The sequence below is a fragment of the Somniosus microcephalus genome, unplaced genomic scaffold (assembly GCF_052327205.1).
Source record: "Somniosus microcephalus isolate GS21.2 unplaced genomic scaffold, FLI_Smic_1.0 unresolved_chr4, whole genome shotgun sequence".
Lineage (NCBI taxonomy): Eukaryota > Metazoa > Chordata > Chondrichthyes > Squaliformes > Somniosidae > Somniosus > Somniosus microcephalus.
Window position 1 is genome coordinate 40,488,868 of NW_028225182.1, and position 25,075 is coordinate 40,513,942.

Genomic DNA, 25,075 nt, shown 5'->3' on the forward strand with positions numbered 1-25,075 from the left:
CCCGGCCCCACCTACACCATCCAGGACAAATCGGTGCTTGTTGGCACTCGTTCCACCACCTTGAACATTCACTCCCTCCACAACTGATGTACTGTGGCTGCAGTGTGAGCACCATCTACAAGATGCACTGCAGCAACTTGCCAAGGCCTCTTCGACGGCACCTCCCAAACCCGCGACCTCCACCACCTAGAAGGACAAGGGCAGCGGGCACATGGGAACACCACCACCTCCAAGTTCCTCTCCAAGTCACACACCATCCTGACTTGGAAGTATATCGCCGATCCTTCATCGTCGCTGGGTCAAAATCCTGGAACTCCCTCCCTAACAGCACTGTGGGAAGTACCTTCACCACACGGACTGCAGCGGTTCAAGAAGGGGCTCACCACCACCATCTCGAGGGCAACGAGGGACGGGCAATAAATGCCGGCTGTGCCAGCAACACCCACATCCCATGAACCTGTCCCCGTTAATGTCTGTATTAATGTGGGGCCAGAGACTTTAGCGCTTCTTAGTCCTGATGCTTGGCGCTGCCCTCATTAACTTCCTGACTTGCCAGGATCTCCGAATCGACGTGGAGGATGACGGCCTGAAAGACAGGCCCCAGCCGCCTGAAGCCTGCTACCATTTCGCGATGAGCGGCAAGTCCTTCGCTGTGATCACGGAACACTTCCCCGACCTGCTCCCCAAGGTTAGTCTGTGTTCCCTTTCTTTCCTGCACCGACATCCCTCCCCCACCCCGGTGCCGCATCCCAATTTGCCGGTCAGCCGATGGCCTGTGCGCGCAGTGCACTGCAAACAGCTCCCATCAGGGCACTTTGGAGCTTGTCTGCTTCTCTGCTCCCTGTGGTGAAAGTCACAGTAACCTTAACCTTGAGCAAGCTTTGGCCAGCAAGCCTGCCCCGCTCTGCCCATTTTTTACATAGAAATTCATCATAGAATAGTGCAGCACAGAAAGAGGCCATTCGGCCCATCGAATTAACAGCACAGAAAGAGGCCATTCGGCCCGAGAGATCTTTATGCTCCACCTTATTTCATCTCACCCAATCGACATATCCTTCTATTCCTTTCTCCTTATCTGTCTTCCCCTTAAACGCATCTATGCATTATTGATTTGAGCTGCCTACCTAACTTCAGGCCACATTCCCCCACTATTCCCATTCCTCTTCTCTTTCCCCCACCCCTTGTCTTCACTCACACTGTCTTCTCTCTCTCTCTCTCTCTCTCTTTTCCCCCCCCCCCCACCGAACCATGTGTTCTCTTCCCCCACCTTCTATTCACCCTTCCCCCTCTCTCCCTTCCTTCAAAAGCATCCTTAAAAACCCATCTCTGCTTCCGATTCCTGCCCCCTCTCTTCCCCGCAATCCTTCCTGACTCCTGCTCAATATTACTGCGAGGTAAATGAACCATTTCCATATTCTGCACCCGATGACAGCACAAACACTCCCAGGACACAGCACGGGTTAGATACAGAGTAAAGCTCCCTCGACACTGTCCCATCAAACACTCCCAGGGCAGGTACAGTACGGGTTAGATACAGAGTAAAGCTCCCTCGACACTGTCCCATCAAACACTCCCAGGGCAGGTACAGCACAGGTTAGATACAGAGTAAAGCTCCCTCTACACTGTCCCATCAAACACTCCCAGGGCAGGTACAGCAGGGGTTAGATACAGAGTAAAGCTCCCTCTACACTGTCCCATCAAACACTCCCAGGGCAGGTACAGCACGGGTTAGATACAGAGTAAAGCTCCCTCTACACTGTCCCATCAAACACTCCCAGGGCAGGTACAGCACGGGTTAGATACAGAGTAAAGCTCCCTCTACACTGTCCCATCAAACACTCCCGGGGCAGGTACAGCACGGGTTAGATACAGAGTAAAGCTCCCTCTACACTGCCCCATCAAACACTCCCAGGGCAGGTACAGCACAGGTTAGATACAGAGTAAAGCTCCCTCTACACTGTCCCATCAAACACTCCCAGGGCAGGTACAGCACGGGTTAGATACAGAGTAAAGCTCCCTCTACACTGTCCCATCAAACACGCCCAGGGCAGGTACAGCACGGGTTAGATACAGAGTAAAGCTCCCTCTACACTGTCCCATCAAACACTCCCAGGGCAGGTACAGCACGGGTCAGATACAGAGTAAAGCTCACTCTACACTGTCCCATCAAACACTCCCAGGGCAGGTACAGCACGGGTTAGATACAGAGTAAAGCTCCCTCTACACTGTCCCATCAAACACTCCCAGGGCAGGTACAGCACGGGTTAGATACAGAGTAAAGCTCCCTCTACACTGTCCCATCAAACACTCCCAGGGCAGGTACAGCACGGGTTAGATACAGAGTAAAGCTCCCTCTACACTGCCCCATCAAACACTCCCAGGGAAGGTACAGCACGGTTAGATACAGAGTAAAGCTCCCTCTACACTGTCCCATCAAACACTCCCAGGGCAGGTACAGCACGGGTTAGATACAGAGTAAAGCTCCCTCTACACTGTCCCATCAAACACTCCCAGGGCAGGTACAGTACGGGTTAGATACAGAGTAAAGCTCCCTCTACACTGTCCCATCAAACACTCCCAGGGCAGGTACAGCACGGGTTAGATACAGAGTAAAGCTCCCTCTACACTGCCCCATCAAACACTCCCAGGGCAGGTACAGCACGGGTTAGATACAGAGTAAAGCTTCCTCTGGTGAAATTTGTGGGTGAAGTAGGGTGATTTTGTGCAGAGGTCAGATGAAATGTATATAGGTTTTGCGTAAAATTTTAGTTCAGACGTGGCCCAGAAATGATTCGAGCGGCGTGAGTCGGTTGAGCGAGCAGTGATGGATGTTTGCATCGGTGTTGCCATGTGTTACTGTCGGAGGTTTGACGCTCGATGTTTTGAACCCTAACCAGCTGCTCTTGTGCGGGACGGTTTACGCCCGAATGGCCCCGGATCAGAAAACCCAGCTGGTGGAGGCACTTCAGAAAGTGGAGTGAGTATAGACGCTGTCCTTGGGGCAGGGCTGGATTGTTCCGAGCTAATTATTAGCATCACTGTTCCTTGTGTTTATTGGCATATCTTAATTTTCCTGCTGTCCAATGAAGGTACAGGAAACTCTCGTTTAAACGGCACCTAAATATCCGTAATTCTCTATTAACCGACAAAATTCATACTCCGAAAACACATCAATAACCGGAAATGTTGCCGAGTCAGAGTCCGAGTCTCCCGTGGTGGCCGAGTTAGTCAGTGGGGGTAGTTCTCTAAACTGCCACTACTCCGTCTTCTTGGCACTGTCAGAAGTCCGAACACCTCAATAACAGGAGTTTGACTCTGTTTGTTAAAAATAACCTCGGTAGATAACCCTCTCCGTCATCCGGAATTTTTAATCAACCGGCACCATCCTGGTCCCGTTGGTGCCGGATACCAGAGAGTTTCCTGTACATAGCAACAACAGCTTGCATTTATATAGTGCCTTTAACGTCGTAAAACGTCCCAAGGTGCTTCACAGGAGCGATTATCAAACAAAATTTGACACCGAGCCGCATAAGGCGATATTAGGACAGGTGACCAAAAGCTTGAGGTAGGTTTTAAGGGGCGTCTGGCGTCTTAAAGGAGGAGAGGTTTAGGGAGGGAACTCCAGAGCTTAGGATCCAAGTGGCTGAAGGCACGGCCGCCAATGGTGGAGCGATGGAAATCGGGGATGCGCAAGAGGCCAGAATTGGAGGAGCGCAGAGATGGGGTGGGGTTGTTATCGGGCTGGAGGAGATTAGAGACAGGGAGGGGGCGAGACCACCGAGGAATTTGAACACAAGGATGAGAATTTTTTTAATGGAGGCCTTGCCAGTCCCGGAGGGCCAATGTAGATCAGTGAGCACAGGGGATGATGGGTGAACGGGACTTGGTGCGGGTTGGGACACGGGGCAGCAGAGTTTTGGATGGGTTGATGGTTACGGAGGGTGCAAGGTGGGATTATGCGGTATGTACCTGGAGTGCCTTATTACCAAGGCAAGTGAATCTGCTCTGAAACCCGAATTATCACTGACTCCAGGATTCTTTTTGCAACATAGAAACATAGAAGATAGGAGCAGGAGTAGGCCATTCGGCCCCTCGAGCCTGCTCCGCCATTTAATGAGATCATGGCTGATCATCCAAATTCAGTACCCTGTCCCTGTTTTCTCCCCATATCCTTTGATCCCTTTATCCTTAAGAAATATAACTAACTCCTTCTTGAATATATTTAATGAATTGGCCTCTATGGCCTTGTGTGGTAGAGAATTCCACAGGTTCACCACTCTCTGAGTGAAGAAATTCCTCCTCATTTCTGTCCTAAATGGCTTACCCCTTATCCTTAGACTGTGACCCCTGGTTCTGGACACCCCTGCCATCAGGAACATCCTTCCTGCATCTAGTCTGTCTAGTCCTGTTAGAATTTTATAAGTTTCAATGAGATCCCCTCTCATTCTTCTAAACTCCAGCGAATATAAGCCCAATCGACCCAGTCTCTCCTCATACGTCATTCCTGCCACCTTAGGTATCAGTCTGGTGAATCTTTGTTGCACTCCCTCCATGGCAAGAACATCCTTCCTCAGATAAGGCGACCAAAACTGCACACAATACTCAGTGTGGTCTCACCGAGGCCCTGTACAACTGCAGCAAGACATCCTTGCTCCTGTACTCGAATCCTCTCGCTATGAAGGCCAACATACCATTTGCCTTCTTGACCGCCTGCTGCATCTGCATGATTATCTTCAGCGACTGGTGCACAAGGACACCCAGGTCTCGTTGCACTTCCCCTTCTCCCAATCTATTGCCGTTCACAGAATAATCGGCCTTCCTGTTTTTGCCACCAAAGTGGATAACCTCGCATTTATCCACATTATACTGCATCTGCCCAGTCACCCAACCTGTCCAAATCATACTGGAGTTTCTCTGCATCCTCCTCACAGCACACACGCCCACCCAGCTTTGTGTCGTCTGCAAACTTGGAGATATTACATCTAGTTCCCTCGTCTAGATCATTAATATATATTGTGAATAGCTGGGGTCCAAGGACTGATCCCTGCGGTACCCCACTAGTCACTGCCTGCCACTCGGAAAAAGACCCGTTTATTCCAACTCTTTGCTTCCTGTCTGCCAGACAGTTCTCTATCCAAGTCAGTACCTTGCCCCCATGTGCCTTAACTTTACACGCTAATCTCTTATGCAGGACCTTGTCGAAAGCCTTCTGAAAGTCCAAATGCGCCACATCCACTGGTTCTCCCTTATCTATTCTACCAGTTACATCCTCAAAAAATTCCAGTAGATTAGTCAAGCACGATTTGCCTTTTGTAAATCCATGTTGACTTTGTCCGATCCTGTCACTGTTTTCCAAGTGCTCTGCTACTACATCTTTTATAATGGACTCTAGCATTTTCCCCACCACCAAACTGTGGTGCCCGGGGAGCATGTCTCTGGACTTAAACCCATAACCTTGTGACTCAGAGGTGAGTGCGCAACCATAGGATTGCACAGGATATACGGCACAGAAAAGGCCATTCGGCCCAGCCAGTCCCTGCCGGCGTTTATGCTCCACTCGAGCCTCCTGCCCTCTTTCCCCATCTAAATCTATCAGCATAACCCTCTATTCCCTTTTCCCTGATATGCTTGCCTAGCCTCCTCTTAAATGCTTGCGGTCCTGTTTCAACTCTGGGTTTTGCCAGTTTTCAGTTCAGATGAAACAGTTAATGACTTCGTCCCTGGGTGGGGTCGAACCACCAACCTTTCAGTTAACAGCCGAAGGCGCTAACCGATTGCGCCACAGAGACTGATTTTAAAAAAATACAGGCCTGAGATTTTTTTACGTCCACCCGAGAGGGCAGACGGGGGCCTCGGTTTAACGTCTCAAACGAAAGACGGCACCTCCGACAATGCAGCACTCCCTCAGCACTGCACTGGGAGTGTCGGCCTTGATTTTGTGCTCAAGGCTCTGACGGTCCACGGCGCTGTTGGGGTTTGCCTCGGTGGGAAGTGATGGGCAGGGGGTGGGGGTGCTAGAGGAGCAAGTAAGGCAGCTGCTCTGCAATATGTTCAAATTAAAACTTTTGTGCCTGCATTTTTGTTTTCAAACAGCTATTTCGTGGGAATGTGCGGTGACGGTGCCAACGACTGCGGGGTGAGTAACCGATCTGCTCAACCTCTCTGTCGTAGTTGCAAGATTTTTCTCTTCCCTCCCCCCCAGAGGGCGCTGGCTCACGTTCGGCCCCGATCAGTGGGTTCCCGCTGCCCTCCAGTACTTAACCCGAGAGCCCTTGCCTGCTGTGCAGGTCTAGCCGGTGAGTGTCAGCAGGGCAATGGGAAGCGGGGCCAGATGCGAATGGTGCCTGGCGACCTGTTCTTGTTCATATACAGGAAACTCTCGATTTACCGGCACCTAAATAACCGGAAATCTCGGTTAACCGGCAAAATGCAGGATTAGGTTCAGGGAAGTTTTACTTCATATTACAGGAAACTTTGATATCTGGCACCGATGGGACCGAGCTGTTGCCGTCCCATCAAAACTGCCAGACAAACCAGCGCTAATGTTAAAAAATACGGAAGCTTTTGAGCTCCGTATCTGGCAACAAACCCTGTTGCAGCTTCTAAACAGTCGGCCGTAGCTTGCAAGCGTCTCTGTAGCTAAGCAACAGCTTTAGCTAGACCTTGCAGAGCCTGACTGGTGGGGAAAAAAAAGCAACGAAAATAAAAAAAACTTACTGAACCGACTCCTGAATTTTGCCGGTGGCTCGAGCATTCCGGACAGTTAACCTCCGGATAAACCAAAGTTTCCTGTACTGGCCTTCCTCGATCTGTGGCTGTGCAATCGGGTGTGGCTGCAGCTGTTGCTAAGCTACAGAGACGCTTGGATCTTGTGGCCATTGTTCTGCACCTGTTGCTAAGCAACAGGGAAGCCTGGGTTTGTTGCTCTATAAGGAGCTCTCAGCTCTCGTACCTTTTAAACTATAGCTCTCGGTAATCCGGACTTTTTGATAAACCGGCACCACGCCGATCCCGTCGGTGCCGGATTAAAAAAAGAGTTTCCTGTACATCAAAGGGGGAAAAAAAGAATTTTGAAATCCAGGCGCTGCTCAACCGGGTTGTCAGTGTAGGTCAGCGAGCACAGGGGAGATGGGTGAACGGGACTTGGTGCGAGTTAGGACACGGGCAGCAGAGTTTTGGATGAGCCCAAGTTTATGCCGGGTAGAACTAGGGAGGCCAGCCAGCAGTGCGCTGGAATAGACAAGTCTAGAGGTAACAGGGATTGGCCTCCTTCTGTGCTGTAAAATGAGATGATCCTGTGCACCACAGACTCAAGGAGAGACAGGCAGGTACCAGACACGCAGCCGGCTTTGCTGCTTCATATTTCTGATGCTGGTGGTGTTCCTTTGCTTCGTATTCCCTCTGCCCTCCTCCCTGCTGTGTACAGTACTCACCGACACTTAGCGGTTAATGCTGACAATCTCTGTATCAGGAAAGACTGAACAGGCTGGGGCTCTTTTCTCTAGAAAAGAGAAGGCTTGAGGGGTGTCCCGATAGAGGTCTTTAAAATTATGATGGGATTGGACAGGGAAGATGTTTCCACTTGTGAGTGAGACCAGAACTAGGGGCCATAAATATCAGATAGTCACTAATAAATCCAATCGGGAATTCAGGAGAAATTTCTTTACCCAGAGAGTGGTGAGAATGTGGAACTCGCTACCACAGGGAGTGGTTGAGGCGAATAGTATAGATGCATTTAAGGGGAAGCTGGATAAACACATGAGGGAGAAAGGAATAGGGTGAGATGAAGAGGGGTGGGAGGAGGCTCATGTGGATGTAAACACCAGTTGGGCCGAATGGCCTGTTCCTGTGCTGTAGACTTGATGTAATTCTACGTATTCCTGCCACAGGCGTTGAAGCGAGCTCACGCCGGAATCTCCCTCTCGGAACTCGAGGCTTCCGTGGCGTCGCCTTTCACCTCGAAGACTCCGGACATTTCCTGCGTGCCGGATCTCATCAGGTAATCGACACGTCGGCTGAAATCCACGCACCCTCCGCGCTGGGTTTCGAAGCTGGGATGGGGGCGGGGGCGGGGGGTTTGTGCGGTCTATGCTTTGCTGCTGTTATTAATGGCATCTTTCTTCCGCAGAGAGGGCCGGGCAGCCCTGGTCACCTCCTTCTGTGTCTTTAAATTCATGGCTATGTACAGCATCATCCAGTACCTGTCCGTCTTACTGCTTTACTCGGTAGGTCATGACCTTTCTGTTTCTGGGGGTTTTGATGAAATGGAGGGTGTGGTGGGTGGACGAGGAAAATGAAGGTGAGCGAAACTCCGGGAGGCTGAGGCTGGAAGCTGGGGCTTCAATCCTTCCCCGCTGTGAGTAGGAGAGATATTCCCGCTGTTATCAGACTGTGTGTGGCTACAAGAGCAGGCCACAGGCTGGGTATTCTGCGGCGAGTGCCTCACCTACTGACTCCCCAAAGCCTTTCCACCATCTGCAAGGCACAAGTCAGGAGTGTGATGGAATACTCTCCACTTGCCTGGATGAGTGCAGCTCCAACAACACTCGAGAAGCTCGACACCATCCAGGACAAAACAGCCCGCTTGATTGGCACTCCATCCACCACCTTAAACATTCACTCCCCCCACCACCGGCGCACCGTGGCTGCAGTGTGTACCATCTACAAGATGCACTGCAGCAACTCGCCAAGGCTTCTTCGGCAGCACCTCCCAAACCCGCGACCTCTTCCACCTAGAAGGACAAGGGCAGCAGGCTCATGGGAACACCACCACCTCCAAATTCCCCTCCAAGTCACACACCATCCTGACTTGGAAATATATCGGCCGATCCTTCATCATCGCTAGGTCAAAATCCTGGAACTCCCTCCCTAACAGCACTGTGGGAGCACCTTCACCACGCGGACTGCAGCGGTTCAAGAAGGCGGCTCACCACCACCTTCTCGAGGGAAATTAGGGATGGGCAATAAATGCTGGCCTGGCCAGTGACTCCCATATCCCATGAACTAATTTTAAAAAAAATATTCGAGCTGTTAACAGACAGTGTGTAAATGAGATATTCCAGCTGTTCTCGATCTCTGTTACGCACAGTGACAGTGTAATAAATAAAGCTTTCTGCTCGTCATGTTGTGTGATGTACTTTTTAAATTGCTTCGGTTGCAGGTCCTAAGCAATCTGGGAGACGCGCAGTACCTGTTCATCGACCTGGCCATCATCATGTCCATTGCGTTCACAAGTGAGTAAGGGCTGGGCCGGGATAGCACGCCTGCGTCGACGGAGTTTTTGGAAAGGTGGCCGTGTTTGTTCCAGGAGATGGGAATGTTGGCAGACGCTGAACATTTGGCTTCGACCCCAATGGACCTGAGCGCAGTCCGACTTCTGACCTCCTGCTCTGTACACCCCGGTTACCAACTGAATCACAGGGACATGTGTCAGCCTGTGTACATCTTAGTCTCCTTACCTAAGGAAGGATATACTTGCCTTAGAGGGAGTGCAACGAAGGTACACAAGATTGATTCCTGGGACGGGGAGGGATCGTCCTATGAGGGGACTAGGCCTATATTCTCTAGAGTTTAGAAGAATGATCTCATTGAAACATATAAGATTCTGAGGGGGATTGACAGGGTATGTGCAGGGAGGATGTATCCCCTGGCTGGAGAGTCTAGAACCAGAGGTCACATTCTCGGAATAAGGGGTCGGCCATTTAGGACTGAGACGAGGAGAAATTTCTTCACTCAGAGGGTGGTGAATCTTTGGAATTAAGGGCTGTGGATGCTCCGTCGTTAAGTATATTCAAGACAGAGATTGATAAATTTTTGCACACTTAGGGAATCAAGGGATATGGGGATAGGGCGGGAAAGTGGAGTTGAGGTCGAAGATCAGCCATGATGTGGAATGGCGGAGCAGGCTCGAGGGGCCGAATGGCAACGTTTCCGAGCACTTCCCTCAGGTTTGGGACTCAGACACAGTATGGAGGGAGCTTTACCCTGTGCTAAACGCAGGAGCTGCTTTGGAAGAGTCTCAATCCCCAGATCTTCTTATCCCTCACCTCAAATCAGCACAAAGAAAAAAAAAGCAAATGGATTATAACCCTGACCAATAGGGTTTCAACTCGTATTCCTGGAGGTTCCATCACATTAACCCCGCCCCGCTATTGGTCGCCCGACACATCAATCCTCATGATGCCCCACCTTCTCAGCCAATCAGAAAGCGAGCCGACTCTTCATCACCCGATTGGATGATGCTTGACTGCCAGTCAAGCGGCCTTGTCAGCCCCTCTCCAATATTTTTATAACTGTTAAACAGAAGTCTTCAAAGAAAATGGGGAAAAAAACTGCTCACAGCGGTGTCCTGGAGATTAACTTTCAATTCCTGGAGACTCCAGGCCAACCCTGGAGGGTTGGCACGGCGTCGCTGCTTGAAAAGGGAAGGGCGGATTTAGGCTTGAGGCCTATGGCCTGGGCCCTAGGAAGAGGGACATGGATGGCTTGGATGACGAGGGGCAAGCCGGGGATAGCTTAACCTGTTTTCGCCTCTCTGCTTGGGTCATTGCAACATAGAAAAATAGGAGCAGGAGTAGGCCATTCGGCCCTTCGAGCCTGCTCCGCCAGTCAATACGATCATGGCTGATCCTCTATCTCAATACCATATTCCCGCTGTCTCCCCATACCCCTTGATGCCTTTTATGTCTAGAAATCTATCTACAGGAAACTTCGCGATAGCCAGCACCGACGGGACCGAGCTGCTGCCGATCTATCAAAACATCCGGATAGACCAGCGCTAATGTTGAAGGATACGGAGGTTTTCATCTACGTATCTGACAACAAACACTGTTGCTTAGCAACAGCTTGTAAACACTCGGCCCGTACCTTGGAAGCGTCTCTGAAGCTGTTGCTAAGCTACAGAGACGCTTTCCAGAGCCTGACTGTTTTTTAACAACAACAAAAAACAAAAAAAAATTGCTAGGAGAAGAAAAAAAACCTAACCAAAACGGCTGCTGATTTCTGCCGTTAGATCGAGGTTTCCGGACATACAACCTCCGGATAAACCAAAGTTTCCTGTATCTCCTTCTTAAATATATTCAGTGACTTGGCCTCCACAGCCTCCTGTGGTAGAGAATTCCACAGGTTCATCACCCTCTGAGTGAAGAAAGTTCTCCTCATCTCAGTCCTAAATGCCCTACCCCGTATCCTGAGACTGTGACCCCCTCGTTCTAGACCCCCCAGCCAGGGGAAACATCCTCTCTGCATCCAGTCTGTCTAGCCCTGTCAGAATTTTATATGTTTCAATGAGATCCCCTCTCATTCTTCTAAACTCTAGTGAATACAGGCCTAGTCGACCCAATCTCTACGACAGCCCTGCCATCCCAGGAATCAGTCTGGTGAACCTTTGCTGCACTCCCTCTATGGCAAGTATATCCTTTCTTAAGTAAGGAGACCAAAACTCCACACACTACTCCAGATGTGGCCTCACCAAGGCCCTGTGTAACTGTAGTAAGACATCCTTGCTCCTGTACTCAAATCCTCTTGCAATGAAGGCCAACATACCATTTGCCTTCCTAACTGCCTGCTGCACCTGCATGTTTGCTTTCAGTGACTGGTGTACAAGGACACCCAGGTCCCTCTGTACATCAACATTTCCCAGTCTATCGCCATTTAAATAATACTCTGCCTTTCTGTTTTTCCCACCGAAGTGGATAACTTCACATTTTTCCACGTTATACTGCATCTGGAGCCGAGAGGCAGTGGATGGGGGGAGGTTGTTGGGACGATTAGAGGAATGCTCGGAGCCAGAAATGAGGGGAAGTCTAACGCTGCCCTTGTAACTCCTTGCCTTGCAGTGAGCTTGAATTCATCCTGGAAGGAGCTCGTCCCACAGAGGCCACCGTCCAACCTGATCTCGGTGCCCATGCTGCTCTCCGTGTCGATGCAGATCCTCCTCTCGCTGGCCTTCCAGGTCGCGGCCTTCCTGCTGGTTAAGGAACAGCCCTGGTACGAGGTGTGGACCCCCTCCTCAAAGTAAGGCTCACTCGGCGACGACGGAAAGATTAAATTCATTCTCGGGGATGTGGGTGTCGCTGGCAAGGCTGGCGTTTATTGCCCATCCCTAGTTGCCCCTTGAGAAGGAGGTGGTGGGCCTTCATCTTGAACTGCTACAAGGGTAGGTAGCATAGCGGTTATGTTACTGGACTAGTAATCTAGAGGCCTGCACTAATGATTCAAGAGACTTGAGTTCAAATCCCACCACGGCAGCTGGGGAATTTAAATTCTTTTAATTTAAAAAAAATCTGGAATTAAAGAGCTAGTACAGGAAACTCTTTTTTATCCGGCACCGACGGGACCGGCGTGGTGCTGGTTTATCAAAAATTCCGGATAACAGAGTTATAGTTAAAAGGTACGAGAGCTCCGTACACAGCCACAAAAACAAGGCTTCCCTGTTGCTTAGCAACAGCTGCAAGAACCACCAAGCGTCCCTGTTGCTTAGCAACAAGTGCAGAAACCCCCCGATTACACAGCCAAGAATCAAGAAACGGCCACAAATATGAAGAAAATGCACGGTGGCATAGTGGTTAGCACTGTTGCCTCACAGCGCCAGGGACCCGGGTTCGAATCCGGCCTCGGGCGACTGTCTGTGTGGAGTTTACACATTCTCCCCGTGTTTGCGTGGGTTTTCTCCGGGTGCTCCGGTTTCCTCCCACAGTCCAAACATGTGCGGGTTAGGTTGATTGACCATGATAAAAATTGACCCTTAGTGTTAGGGGGGATTAAATACGTGGGGTTACGGGGAGAGGGCTTGGGTGGGATGGTTGTTGGTGTAGGGACCGGGTGCTAGGGTTTGGATGATCAGCCATGATCTCGTTGAATGGCGGAGCAGTCTCGAAGGGCCGAATGGCCTACTCCTGCTCCTATCTTCTATGTTTCTACGTTACCTGAACCTACTCCTGAATTTTGCCAGTTAACCGAGATTTCCGGTTGTTTGGGTGCCGGTAAATCGAGAGTTCCCTGTATCAGTAATGGTGACCATGAAACTACCGAATTGTTATAAAAACCCATCTGGTTCACTAATGTCCTTTGGGGAAGGAAATCTACTGTCCTTACCCGGTCTGGCCTACATGTGATCCCAGACCCACAGCAATGTGGTTGACTCTTAACTGCTCCCTCTGAAATGGCCTAGCAAGCCACTCAGTTCTACCAAACCACTACAAGGAAGTATACTACCTTCACCACACGGACTGCAGCGGTTCAAGGCGGCGGCTCACCGCCACCTTCTTTAAGGGCAATTGGGGATGGGCAATAAATGCTGGCCTTGCCAGCGACGCCCATGTTGTGGAGTATTTTAAACCAACACTCGACACAAGTTGTCAAGTTGTCTTTATTGCACCGGTGGGGAAACGGTCTGCTCTGTCTTAGCCAGGCCTTTCCAAATTGGTACAGCAAACGCCACATTTTTATACATTACAACACACATGTCCAGCTCATTCAAAATTCATTCCTGCCACCTGATTGGACCTTGGCCCGCATGCATCTTCACTGATTGGTCGCCTATGCCGCGTTACATTAAAGTACCGCCTTTATTATCGGAAAGGTATATGTCCGTTATCCCCCAAGCTGTTGTTGCACCTATGACCTTCGTTTATGCCAGATGGGGTTTCATCAACATTGTACTTCTGACTCATTGTCCTCCTTTCCTGCCTCTCCAGGCCTCTACTTCCAACTCATTGTTTTACTTTCCTGCCATAACAGAACTTACATCCATGTCCGGCTAGGTAATCTCAACTGCCAGCTCAGCAACTTGGAAAAAAGCTTACCACTGAGATTATTACACCATTCAGTGAAACTGCCAGCGATGTCCGTTTAACTCTTTCCCCACTGCACCCACATCCCAGGAACTAATTAAAGTCCCATGTGGTGAAGGTGCTCCCACAGTGCTGTTAGGGAGGGATTTCCAGGATTTTGACCCAGCGACGATGAAGGAACGGCCGATATATTTCCAAGTCAGAATGGTGTGTGACTTGGAGGGGAACTTGGAGGTGGTGGTGTTCCCATGCGCCTGCTGCCCTCGTCCTTATCGGTGGTGGAGATCGCGGGTTTGGGAGCGGTGGCAATCCTGCTGTGCGCAAAAATGGCTGCCACGATCGTCTACGCAACGGCAGCTCATGCGCGTCAAAGGGTAATTAATTACGCGAAGCACTTTCGGGACATTCCACCAGGTAAGTTGTGGTGTAAAACCGAGCGCTCCTGATGGCCATCCAGGGCGCTCCCTGCTGGCGTGTGTGTCTGTCAGTGCCGGGTGAGGAGGGGATCAGAGTCAGCTGAAACTGCGAAGCCCCCCCGCAGCAGCCAAATAGCCCGCCGAGAGCATTCAGACGGACGCACGAGGCCACCTGGGGAGGGCTGGGGTTGGGGTGCTGCGAGATGTTGTAGGGTTGGCTGGCAGCCCGTTTGATTGGCACCCCGTCCACCACCTTAAACATCCACTCCCTCCACGACCAGCGCACCGTGGCTGCAGTGTGTACCATCTACAAGATGCACTGCAGCAACTCGCCAAGGCTTCTTCGGCAGCACCACCCAAACCCGTGACCTCCACCTCCGAGAAGGACAAGGGCAGCAGGCGCACGGGAACACCGCCATCCCCAAGTCCCCCTCCAAGTCACACACCATCCTGACTTAGAAGTATATCGGCCGTTCCTTCATCGTCACTGGGTCAAAATCCTGGAACTCCCTCCCTAACAGCACTGTGGGAGCACCTTCACCACACGGACTGCAGCAGTTCAAGAAGGCGGCTCACCACCACCTTCTCAAGGGCAACTAGGGATGGGCAATAAATGCTGGCCTTGCCAGCGATGCCATAAGCATTTAAAGAAAAAAAAAAGCCGTGAAACCCTACACAAGACTGTGTTATACTCGTGGCCTGATTGCAATGATCACTCACTGCTGGGAGTCAGCAGCTCTCTACTGCTTGTACGGGTCCCATGGAAACCCCTGCAAGGACACAGCAGGTCTGTAGAGAGACAGTAAGTTCATGTTTTCGAGTAGTGAACCTTTGTTACCTCTGGTTCACTCAACATTTAGTCTTTTCCCTCCCAGACGCTGCTGTGTGTTTGCAGAATATTCTGACATTGAGTTCAGGTTTTCTTTTTTTTACTTCCTTCATGAAATTGGTTCAGATCCATATCAATCCAGTTCCTTTTTGAGATTGCAGCTGAGACGCGTTCATTGGTCAGTGTAGAGGGAGCTTTACTCTGTATCTAACCTGTGCTGTACCTGCCCTGGGAGTGTTTGACGGGACAGTGTAGAGGGAGCTTTACTCTGTATCTAACCCATGCTGTACCTGCCCTGGGAGTGTTTGATGGGGACAGTGTAGAGGGAGCTTTACTCTGTATCTAACCTGTGCTGTACCTGCCCTGGGAGTGTTTGATGGGGACAGTGTAGAGGGAGCTTTACTCTGTATCTAACCCGTGCTGTAACTGCCCTGGGTGTGTTTGATGGGACAGTGTAGAGGGAGCTTTACTCTGTATCTAACCCGTGCTGTACCTGCCCTGGGAGTGTTTGATGGGACAGTGCAGAGGGAGCTTTACTCTGCATCTAACCTGCCCTGGGAGTGTTTGATGGGGCAGTGTAGAGGGAGCTTTACTCTGTATCTAACCCGTGCTGTACCTGCCCTGGGAGTGTTTGATCGGACAGTGTAGAGGGAGCTTTACTCTGTATCTAACCCGTGCTGTACCTGCCCTGGGAGTGTTTGATGGGACAGTGTAGAGGGAGCTTTACTCTGTATCTAACCCGTGCTGTACCTGCCCTGGGAGTGTTTGATGGGACAGTGTAGAGGGAGCTTTACTCTGTATCTAACCTGCCCTGGGAGTGTTTGATGGGGCAGTGTAGAGGGAGCTTTACTCTGTGTCTAACCCGTGCTGTGTCCGCTCTGAGAGTGCATGCTGACACCGGATGCCTGAAATGGCCGTCGTCCCTGGTTTGAACGAACAACAACTTTTATGCCAAAAAACCTCCACGGCACACGGACTTTGTTTAACTGTAAGCGACTTGTTTTCTCTCCTCAGTGCTTGTAATCGGAGCCGGGGCGACGAGCTGACAAACACCAGCATTTCAGTCCACAATGAGACCGAAGTGGACGAGCACAATATCTCGAATTATGAAAACACAACACTTTTTTTTGTCTCCTGTTGCCAGTATCTGGCAGTTGCATTTGTGTTCTCGAAGGGAAAGCCCTTCCGACAGCCCGTCTACAGAAACTGTGAGTCCAACGCCCGCGCACGGCTTGTGTTGGGTGCGATTTAGGGGTTGTCATTTTGGCTCAGTCGTGGGCTAAGAACATAAGAAGTAAGAGCAGGAATAGGCCATACGGCCCCTTGAGCCTGCTCCGCCATTCAATAAGATCATGATGTGGAGATGCCGGTGTTGGACTGGGGTGGACAAATGTGAGAAGGCACACAACACCAGGTTATAGTCCAACAGCTTTATTTGAGATCACAAGCTTTCGGAGTGCTGCTCCTTCGTCAGGTGAAGTGAAGAGATGCATATAGGCACAGCATATATAGTCAGAGAACACTGCCAGATGATTACAGGTAATCTTTCTAACTGCCCTTTATCACACCTCGGCAGAGAGATAATCACAGCAATCAAAGGTGTGAATGGTGTCCAAACAGGTCAGTCAGGAAAACATTACATCAAAGAACACAGTGGCATAGTGGTTAGCACTGTTGCCTCACAGCGCCAGGGACCCGGGTTCAAATCTGGCCTCGGGCGACTGTCTGTGTGGAGTTTGCACATTCTCTCTGTGTCTGCGTGGGTTTCCTCCGGGTGCTCCGGTTTCCTCCCACAGTCCAAAGATGCGCAGGTTAGGTTGATTTGGCTATGATAAATTGACCCTTAGTGTTAGGGGATTAAATACGTGGGGTTACGGGGATAGGGTGGGATATGTGTCGGTGCAGGCTCGATGGGCCGAAATGGCCTCTATCTGCACTGTAGATTCTGTGATTCTGTGAACAATGAGGTGGGGTCACAAGGGGTCAAATGTTGCAGATGCTACACAGATGCGTCCGGACCTGCTGTGATTTCCGTTTGTTTTTTGTTTTTCATACAGACCCCAGCATCTGCAACATTTGACCCCTTGTGACCCCACCTCATTGTTCTTTGATGTAATGTTTTCCTGACTGACCTGTTTGGACACCATTCATACCTTTGATTGCTGTGATTATCTCTCTGCCGAGGTGTGATAAAGGGCAGTTAGAAAGATTACCTGTAATCATCTGGCAGTGTTCTCTGGCTATATATGCTGTGCCTATATGCATCTCTTCACTTCACCTGACGAAGGAGCAGCGCTCCGAAAGCTTGTGATCTCAAATAAAGCTGTTGGACTATAACCTGGTGTTGTGTGACTTCTCACAATAAGATCATGGCTGATCATCGACCTTAACTCCACTTTCCCACCCGATCTCCATATCCCTTGATTCCCCTAGAGTCCAAAAAAATCTATCTATCTCAACCTTGAATATCTTCTTCTTAATAATAATCAACTTTATTGTCATTGTTAGTGCACAAGTGCAGTACAACGAAATGTAGGCTTGCGGCTCCCGAGAGTGTACATTTAGATTAAGACATTTAAACATTCAACATTCATTTGGCTTGTAATACATTAACATAAACATAACCATAATAAAGTGCATTGGCAGATGTGCAGGCTTTAGAGTTTATTTGTGGAGTTCAGTAGGATGACAGCCCTGGGAAAGAAGCTGTTCCAAAATCTGGTTGTTCGGGTGCGAATGCATCTGTAACGTCTCCCAGATGGCAGGAGGGCGAACAGACTGTGGCTGGGGTGGGTAGGGTCTTTGATGATGGTCCGTGACCTCCGTAAACAGCGTTTCTGGTATATGCTCTATGGTCGGTAGCCGGGTGCCGGTAATGCGTTGGGCAGTTTTGACTACTTGGCTTGACTTCTTGGGCAGTCCCTCGGAACAGAGGATGACTTGCTTCCACATTACAACTGAGTTCTCAGGTGACTGATGAGTCCAATGCGGGACCTACAGTCTCTGTCATAGGTGGGGCAGACGGTGGTTGAAGGGGCGGATGGGTGGGGTGCTTGGGTTGACGTGCGCTCCTTCCGCTGTTTGCGCTTGGCTTCCGCTTGCTCCCGGCGAAGAGACTCGAGGTGTTCGGCGCCTTCCCGGATGCTTCTCCTCCACTTTGTGCGGTCTCGGGCCAGGGATTCCCAGGTGTTGGTAGGGATGTTGCACTTTTTCAAGGAGGCATTGAGCGTGTGCTTGAAGCATTTCCTCTGCCCACCTGGGGCTCTCTTGCTGTGTCGGAGCTCGAGTGGAGCGCTTGTTTTGGGGGTCTCGTATTGGGCATGCGGACAATGTGACCCGCCCATCGGAGCTGGTCGAGCGTGGTCAAAGCTCCGATGCTGGGGATGTTGGCCTGAGCGAGAACACTGACGTTGGTGCGCCTATCCTGCCAATGGATTACAGGATCTTGCGGAGGCAACGTTGGTGGTACCTCTCCAGTGCTTTGAGGTGCCTGCTGTACATGGTCCATGTCTCTGAGGCATACAGGAGGGTGGGTATCACTGCTGCTCTGTAGACCATGAGCTTGGTGCTCATGGTTTATATATTCAATATACTCAAAGACTCGGCAACCACAGCCCTCTGGGGCAGAGAATTCCAAAGATTCACAACCCTCTGAGTGAAGAAATTCCTCCTCATCTCGGTCTTAAATGGCCGACCCCTTATCCTGAGACTGTGCCCCCTAGTTCTAGACACTCCAGCCAGGGGAAACAACCTCTCAGCATCTACCCTGTCAATCCCCCTCAGAATCTTGTATGTTTCAATGAGATCACCTCTCATTCTTCTAAACTCCAGAGAGTATTCTACACAATCTCTCCTCATAGGACAACCCTCTCATCCCATGAATCAATCCAGTGAACCTTCGTTGCACCGCCTCCAAGGCAAGTATATCCCTCCTTAGATAAGGAGACCAGAACTGTGCACAGTACTCCAGGTGTGGCCTCACCAAAGCCCTGTACAATTGTAGCAAGACTTCCCTACTCTTATACTCCAACCCCCTTGCAATAAAGGCCAACATGCCATTTGCCTTCCTTATTGCTTGCTGTACCTGCATGCTAGCTTTCTGTGTTTCCTGTACGAGGACGCTCTCGGGGGCCTGATTTATTAATTGATTCCTGGCGCGAGAGGACTGTCGTATGATGAGTAGATTGGGCCTATACTCTCTGGAGCGTAGAAGAATGAGAGGTGATCTCATTGAAACATATAAGATTCTGAGGGGGGATTGACAGGGTCGATGCTGAGAGGTTGTTTCCCCCTGGCTGGAGAGTCTAGAACCAGGGGGCATAGTCTCAGGATAAGTGGTCGACCATTTCAGGGGCCGTATGGCCTACTCCCGCTGTGACATGCCGCTTGCTGCGTCGCTGACCTGCCAGCAACCTTTCAATCTGCGTCGTGGCAGGGGGAGTGCGCCCATGCTCCCGACTTCGAAGTCACAAACTTTACTGTCAAACTGCATGACACGCCACTCGCCCAGTGGCCCTCCAATCGAGGGTATGTCACAAAAACAACACGCACTAAGTTACAGGCTAGAATCTAATCGAGGGGTTCGGGGGGTTTATATATAGAATAACAGATACCCGGGAGTGAGTTACAGGCTGGAATCTAATCGAGGGGTTCGGGGGGTTTATATATAGAATAATGGATACCCGGGAGTGAGTTACAGGTTGGAATCTAATCGAGGGGTTCGGGGGGGTTTATATATAGAATAACAGATACCCGGGAGTGAGTTACAGGCTGGAATCTAATCGAGGGGTTCGGGGGGTTTCTATATAGAATAACAGATACCCGGGAGTGAGTTACAGGCTGGAATCTAATCGAGGGGTTTGGGGGGTTTAGTGCGTCTGGCGCTCTCATCGCCACCGCCTCCCCCCACCCGCTACCCAGCTGAGTCTAACGGGGTGGCGCTGCTTACGTCCCATGCAGGCATTCGTGAGGGGATGTGGGATGGTTTGCTCGTGTGTTTGTGTGTGTGAGAGGGTTTGAGTACAGGAGCAAGGATGTCTTGCTGCAGTTGTACAGGGCCTTGGTGAGACCGCACCTTGAGTATTGTGTGCAGTTTTGGTCGCCTTATCTGAGGAAGGATGTTCTTGCCATGGAAGGAGTTCAGCGAAGATTCACCAGGCTGATACCTGGGATGGCAGGAATGACGTATGAGGGGAGATTGGATCGATTGGGCTTGTACTCGCTGGAGTTTAGAAGAATGAGAGGGGATCTCATTGAAACTTATAAAATTCTGACAGGACTGGACAGACTAGATGCAGGAAGAATGTTCCTGATGGTCGGGGAGTCAAGAACCAGGGGTCACAGTCTAAGGATAAGGGGTAGGCCATTTAGGACAGAAATGAGGAATTTCTTCACCCAGAGATTGGTGAACCTGTGGAATTCTCTACCACAGAAGGCAGTAGAGGCCAATTCATTAAATATATTCAAGAAGGAGTTGGATATATTTCTCACGGCTAAAGGGATCAAGGGGTATGGGGAGAAAGCAGGGACCGGATACTGAATTTGGATGATCAGCCATGATCGCATTGAATGGCGGAGCAGGCTCGAGGTGCCGAATGGCCTACTCCTGCTCCTATCTTCTATGTTTCTATATATAGAATAACAGATACCCGGGAGTGAGTTACAGGCTGGAATCTAATCAAGGGGTTCAGGGGGTTTATACAGGAATCTTTATGCTATCCGGAGGTGAGCTATCCGGCAATCTGGAGCCACCGGCAAAAATCAGCAGCCGTTTTTTATTCTTTTTGTTTGTTTTTTTTGCTTTGTTTGAAAAGTCAAGCTGTGCAAGGTCTGTAGCTATAGCAACAGCTTCAGCTACAGAGCTTTAGGGCCACACCCGAGTGTTTAGAAGCTGTTGCTAAGCAACAGTGTTTGTTGTCAAATACGGAGATAAGAATCTCCGTATCTCTCAACATTAACTCTGGAGAGTACGGCACTTTTTAGGCAACAGCAGCAGCTCGGTCCCGTGGGTGCCGGATAGCACAAAGTTTCCTGTATATAGAATAACAGATACCCGGGAGTGAGTTACAGGCTGGAATCTAATCGAGGGGTTCGGGGGGGTTATATATAGAATAACAGATACCTGGGCGTGAGTTACAGGCTGGAATCTAATCGAGGGGTTCGGGGGGTTTATATATAGAATAACAGATACCTGGGAGTGAGTTACAGGCTGGAATCTAATCGAGGGGTTCAGAGTGTTTATATATAGAATAACAGATACCCAGGAGTGAGTTACAGGCTGGAATCTAATCGAGGGGTTCGGGGGTTTATATATAGAATAACAGATACCTGGGAGTGAGTGACAGGCTGGAATCTAATCAAGGGGTTCGGGGGTTTATAAATAGAATAACAGATACCCGGGAGTGAGTTACAGGCTGGAATCTAATCGAGGGGTTCGGGGGGTTTATATATAGAATAACAGATACCCGGGAGTGAGTTACAGACTGGAATCTAATCGAGGGGTTCGGGGGGTTTATATATAGAATAACAGATACCCGGGAGTGAGTTACAGGCTGGAATCTAATCGAGGGGTTCGGGGGGTTTATATATAGAATAACAGATACCCGGGAGTGAGTTACAGACTGGAATCTAATCGAGGGGTTCGGGGGGTTTATATATAGAATAACAGATACCCGGGAGTGAGTTACAGGCTGGAATCTAATCGAGGGGTTCGGGGGTTTATATATAGAATAACAGATACCTGGGAGTGAGTGACAGGCTGGAATCTAATCAAGGGGTTCGGGGGTTTATATATAGAATAACAGATACCCGGGAGTGAGTTACAGGCTGGAATCTAATCGAGGGGTTCGGGGGGTTTATATATAGAATAACAGATACCCGGGAGTGAGTTACAGGCTGGAATCTAATCGAGGGGTTCGGGGGTTTATATATAGAATAACAGATACCTGGGAGTGAGTGACAGGCTGGAATCTAATCAAGGGGTTCGGGGGTTTATATATAGAATAACAGATACCGGGAGTGAGTTACAGACTGGAATCTAATCGAGGGGTTCGGGGGGTTTATGTATAGAATAACTGATACCCGGGAGTGAGTTACAGGCTGGAATCTAATCGAGGGGTTCGGGGGGTTTATGTATAGAATAACAGATACCCGGGAGTGAGTTACAGACTGGAATCTAATCGAGGGGTTCGGGGGTTTATATATAGAATAACAGATACCTGGGAGTGAGTGACAGGCTGGAATCTAATCAAGGGGTTCGGGGGGGTTATATATAGAATAACAGATACCTGGAAGTGAGTGACAGGCTGGAATCTAATCAAGGGGTTCGGGGGGGTTATATATAGAATAACAGATACCTGGGAGTGAGTGACAGGCTGGAATCTAATCGAGGGGTTCGGGGGGGTTATATATAGAATAACAGATACCCGGGAGTGAGTTACAGGCTGGAATCTAATCAAGGGGTTCAGAGTGTTTATATATAGAATAACAGATACCCGGGAGTGAGTTACAGGCTGGAATCTAATCGAGGGGTTCGGGGGGTTTATATATAGAATAACAGATACCCGGGAGCGAGTTACAGGCTGTAATGTTCTCACCCTGACCTCTCTGTCTCTGTTTCAGATTTATTCATGGGTTTTATTCTGGTCCTTTACGGCCTCATCATTCTGATTATGATGTACCCGATCGACATTATTGATAACTTCTTTCAGGTAATGGAGATAGGGTTACTGTTTAACTGGGAGCGAGTTTGGGACCGACCCACCTTCATTCGGACTCAGCACCATCCCCACCCATAAGGGCTCAATTTAAACCCTAGTCCCAGTGGAAAGGTGTGTAGCTCACTGCACTGCCCATTTGCTAACCGGACTCTTGGTGAGGTTAGGGTATATCTGGAAAGATGTGGTCTCCGGTCTCCTTGCTTCTCCCCACAGGTTTCTGGCTGGTGCAATGGTGGGGAAGGAGGCCATTCAGCCCATCAAGTCCGTGTCGGCTCTCTGTAGAGCAATCCAGTCAGTCCCATTCCCCCGCTCTATCCCCGTAGCCCTGCAAGTTTATTTCCCTCAAGTGCCTATCCAGTCTCCCCTTGAAAACATTGAGTGTCTCCGTTTCCACCACTTCCGTCGGCAGCGGATTCCAGGTCCTCACCACTCGCTGCATAAAAAGGTTTTTCCTCACATCCCCCGTGTATCTCTTGCCCAAAACCTTAAATCTGTGTCCAACTAGTGGGAACAGCCTTTCCCCATCTAGCCTATCCAAACCCGTCAAAATCTTGTACACCTCTATCAAATCACCCCTCAACCTCCTTTGCTGTAATGGAAACAAATCCAGCTTCTCCAACCTGTCCTTGCAGCTCAGATCCCCCCTCCCCGGAACCATTCTGGTAAATCTCCTCTGCACCCTCTCAAGGGCCTTCACATCCTTCCTAAAGTGCGGTGACCAGAACTGGACGCAACACCCCAGTTGTGGCCTAACCAGCGCTTTATAAAGGTTCAGCATAACTTCTCTGCTTTTGTACTCAATACCTCTATTTATGAAGCCCAAGATCCCATATGCTTTTTTAACTGCTCTCTCCGTATAAGAACATAAGAAATAGGAGCAGGAGTAGGCCAATCGGCCCCTCGAGCCTGCTCCACCATTCAATAAGATCATATCTGATCCTAACCTCAAATCTTCTATCACTCTCCATCCCACCCAAACCCATGTGATCTCCTGGGAGAGGCGAAAAACCAGATAAAAAAACCCAATGGCCAATTTGGGAGAAAAAATCTGGGAAATTCCTCTCCGACCCATCTAGGCGATCGAAACTCGTCCAGGAGATCACTCTGTCCCTATATTTTCTACAGTACTTACCTTCTGTAAAAGGCGATCTCCACCCCAGCCAGGAACAGGAATAAAACCATGTCCTGAAATCTAACACAGAATTAGAACACAAGAAGTAGGAGCAGAACCAGGCTACACAGCCCCTGGGCCCGCTCCGTTACCCACAGGGCCATGACCATTCCGAACCACCTTTAACTCCCAGGTCCCTCTGTCCCTGCACACTCTTGAAAACTGTGCCATTAAGTGTATATTGGCTCTCCCTGTTCGTTCTGCCAAAATACATCACCTCACACTTCTCTGTATTAAATTCCATCTGCCCATTCTGCGAGCCTTTCTATGTCCTGTTGGAGCCCCAGCATCCTACATCAAAGGAGTATGGGGGGGGGGGGCGGGAGGAACGTAGGACACGGTTTCAGTCCCTCAATCCCACCCATGCGCTATCCTGTCCAGGGCAATTGTCTCCCGCTGTATGCCTCAGCCCTGTCCTCCACCATCAAGGACCGTTCCTTCAGTCCCTGCTGCCCCGAGCCACTTTTACTCTCTTTCCTTCCTTCAGGAGCCCCTTGGAAAACCCTCCCTCTTCGACCGTGCGTCCCGATTCTCCTTCCCTTCTCACCTCGCGCTTGGCCACTCTCCGTTTCTTTTCTAAAACATTTGGAGACGTTCCCTTGTGTGTGGTGTGCTAAAACTACAGGAACAGGAGTCGGCCATTCAGCCCCTCGAGCCTGTTTCCCCCATTCGATGAGATCATGGCTGATCTGCGGCCTAACTCCCTATACCTGCCTTTGCCCCATATCCCTTAATACCTTTGGTTTAAAAAAAAAATCTGATTTAAAATTAATAATTGATCTAGCATCAATTGCTGTTTGCGGAAGAGAACATAAGAAATAGGAGCAGGAGTAGGCCAATCGGCCCCTCGAGTCTGCTCCGCCATTCAATAAGATCATGGCTGATCTGATCCTAACCGCCAATCCACTATCACAGAACCATCTCCTGAATCTAACAGAAATAGACACACGAAATAGGAGCAGGATCAGGCTACACGGCCCCTGGGCCCGCTCCGCTACCCACAGGGCCATGACTGATCCGAACCTAGACTCATGTCCAAATTCCTGCCCACTCCCCGTAACCCTTAATTCCCTTTACTTCTAGAAAACTGTCTATTTCTGTTTTAAATTTATGTAATGATGTAGCTTCTACAGCTTTTTGGGGCAGCA

General features: G+C 49.9%; 1 protein-coding gene and 1 non-coding gene across 5 annotated transcripts in view; one reads left to right on the forward strand and one right to left on the reverse strand.

The window, feature by feature from the left end:
- The window catches only part of LOC147090601 (polyamine-transporting ATPase 13A3-like), a 98,674-nt gene that overhangs the window by 57,766 nt on the left and 15,833 nt on the right, over positions 1-25,075 (forward strand). For 3 of the 4 annotated variants that reach the window (XM_085977370.1, XM_085977368.1, XM_085977369.1), the window contains 9 exons: positions 557-688; positions 2,898-2,977; positions 6,094-6,136; positions 7,890-7,999; positions 8,129-8,225; positions 9,161-9,233; positions 11,838-12,015; positions 16,053-16,246; positions 22,659-22,747. In XM_085977370.1, the coding sequence (XP_085833496.1) occupies positions 557-688; positions 2,898-2,977; positions 6,094-6,136; positions 7,890-7,999; positions 8,129-8,225; positions 9,161-9,233; positions 11,838-12,015; positions 16,053-16,246; positions 22,659-22,747 (996 nt within the window). Of the gene's footprint in view, positions 1-556; positions 689-2,897; positions 2,978-6,093; positions 6,137-7,889; positions 8,000-8,128; positions 8,226-9,160; positions 9,234-11,837; positions 12,016-16,052; positions 16,247-17,095; positions 17,692-22,658; positions 22,748-25,075 lie in introns of those variants that run through there. The other variant, XM_085977372.1, reaches the window with a different exon arrangement.
- On the reverse strand, positions 5,716-5,789 carry trnan-guu (transfer RNA asparagine (anticodon GUU)). The gene has a single exon. It is a non-coding gene; the product is annotated as a tRNA-Asn (tRNA).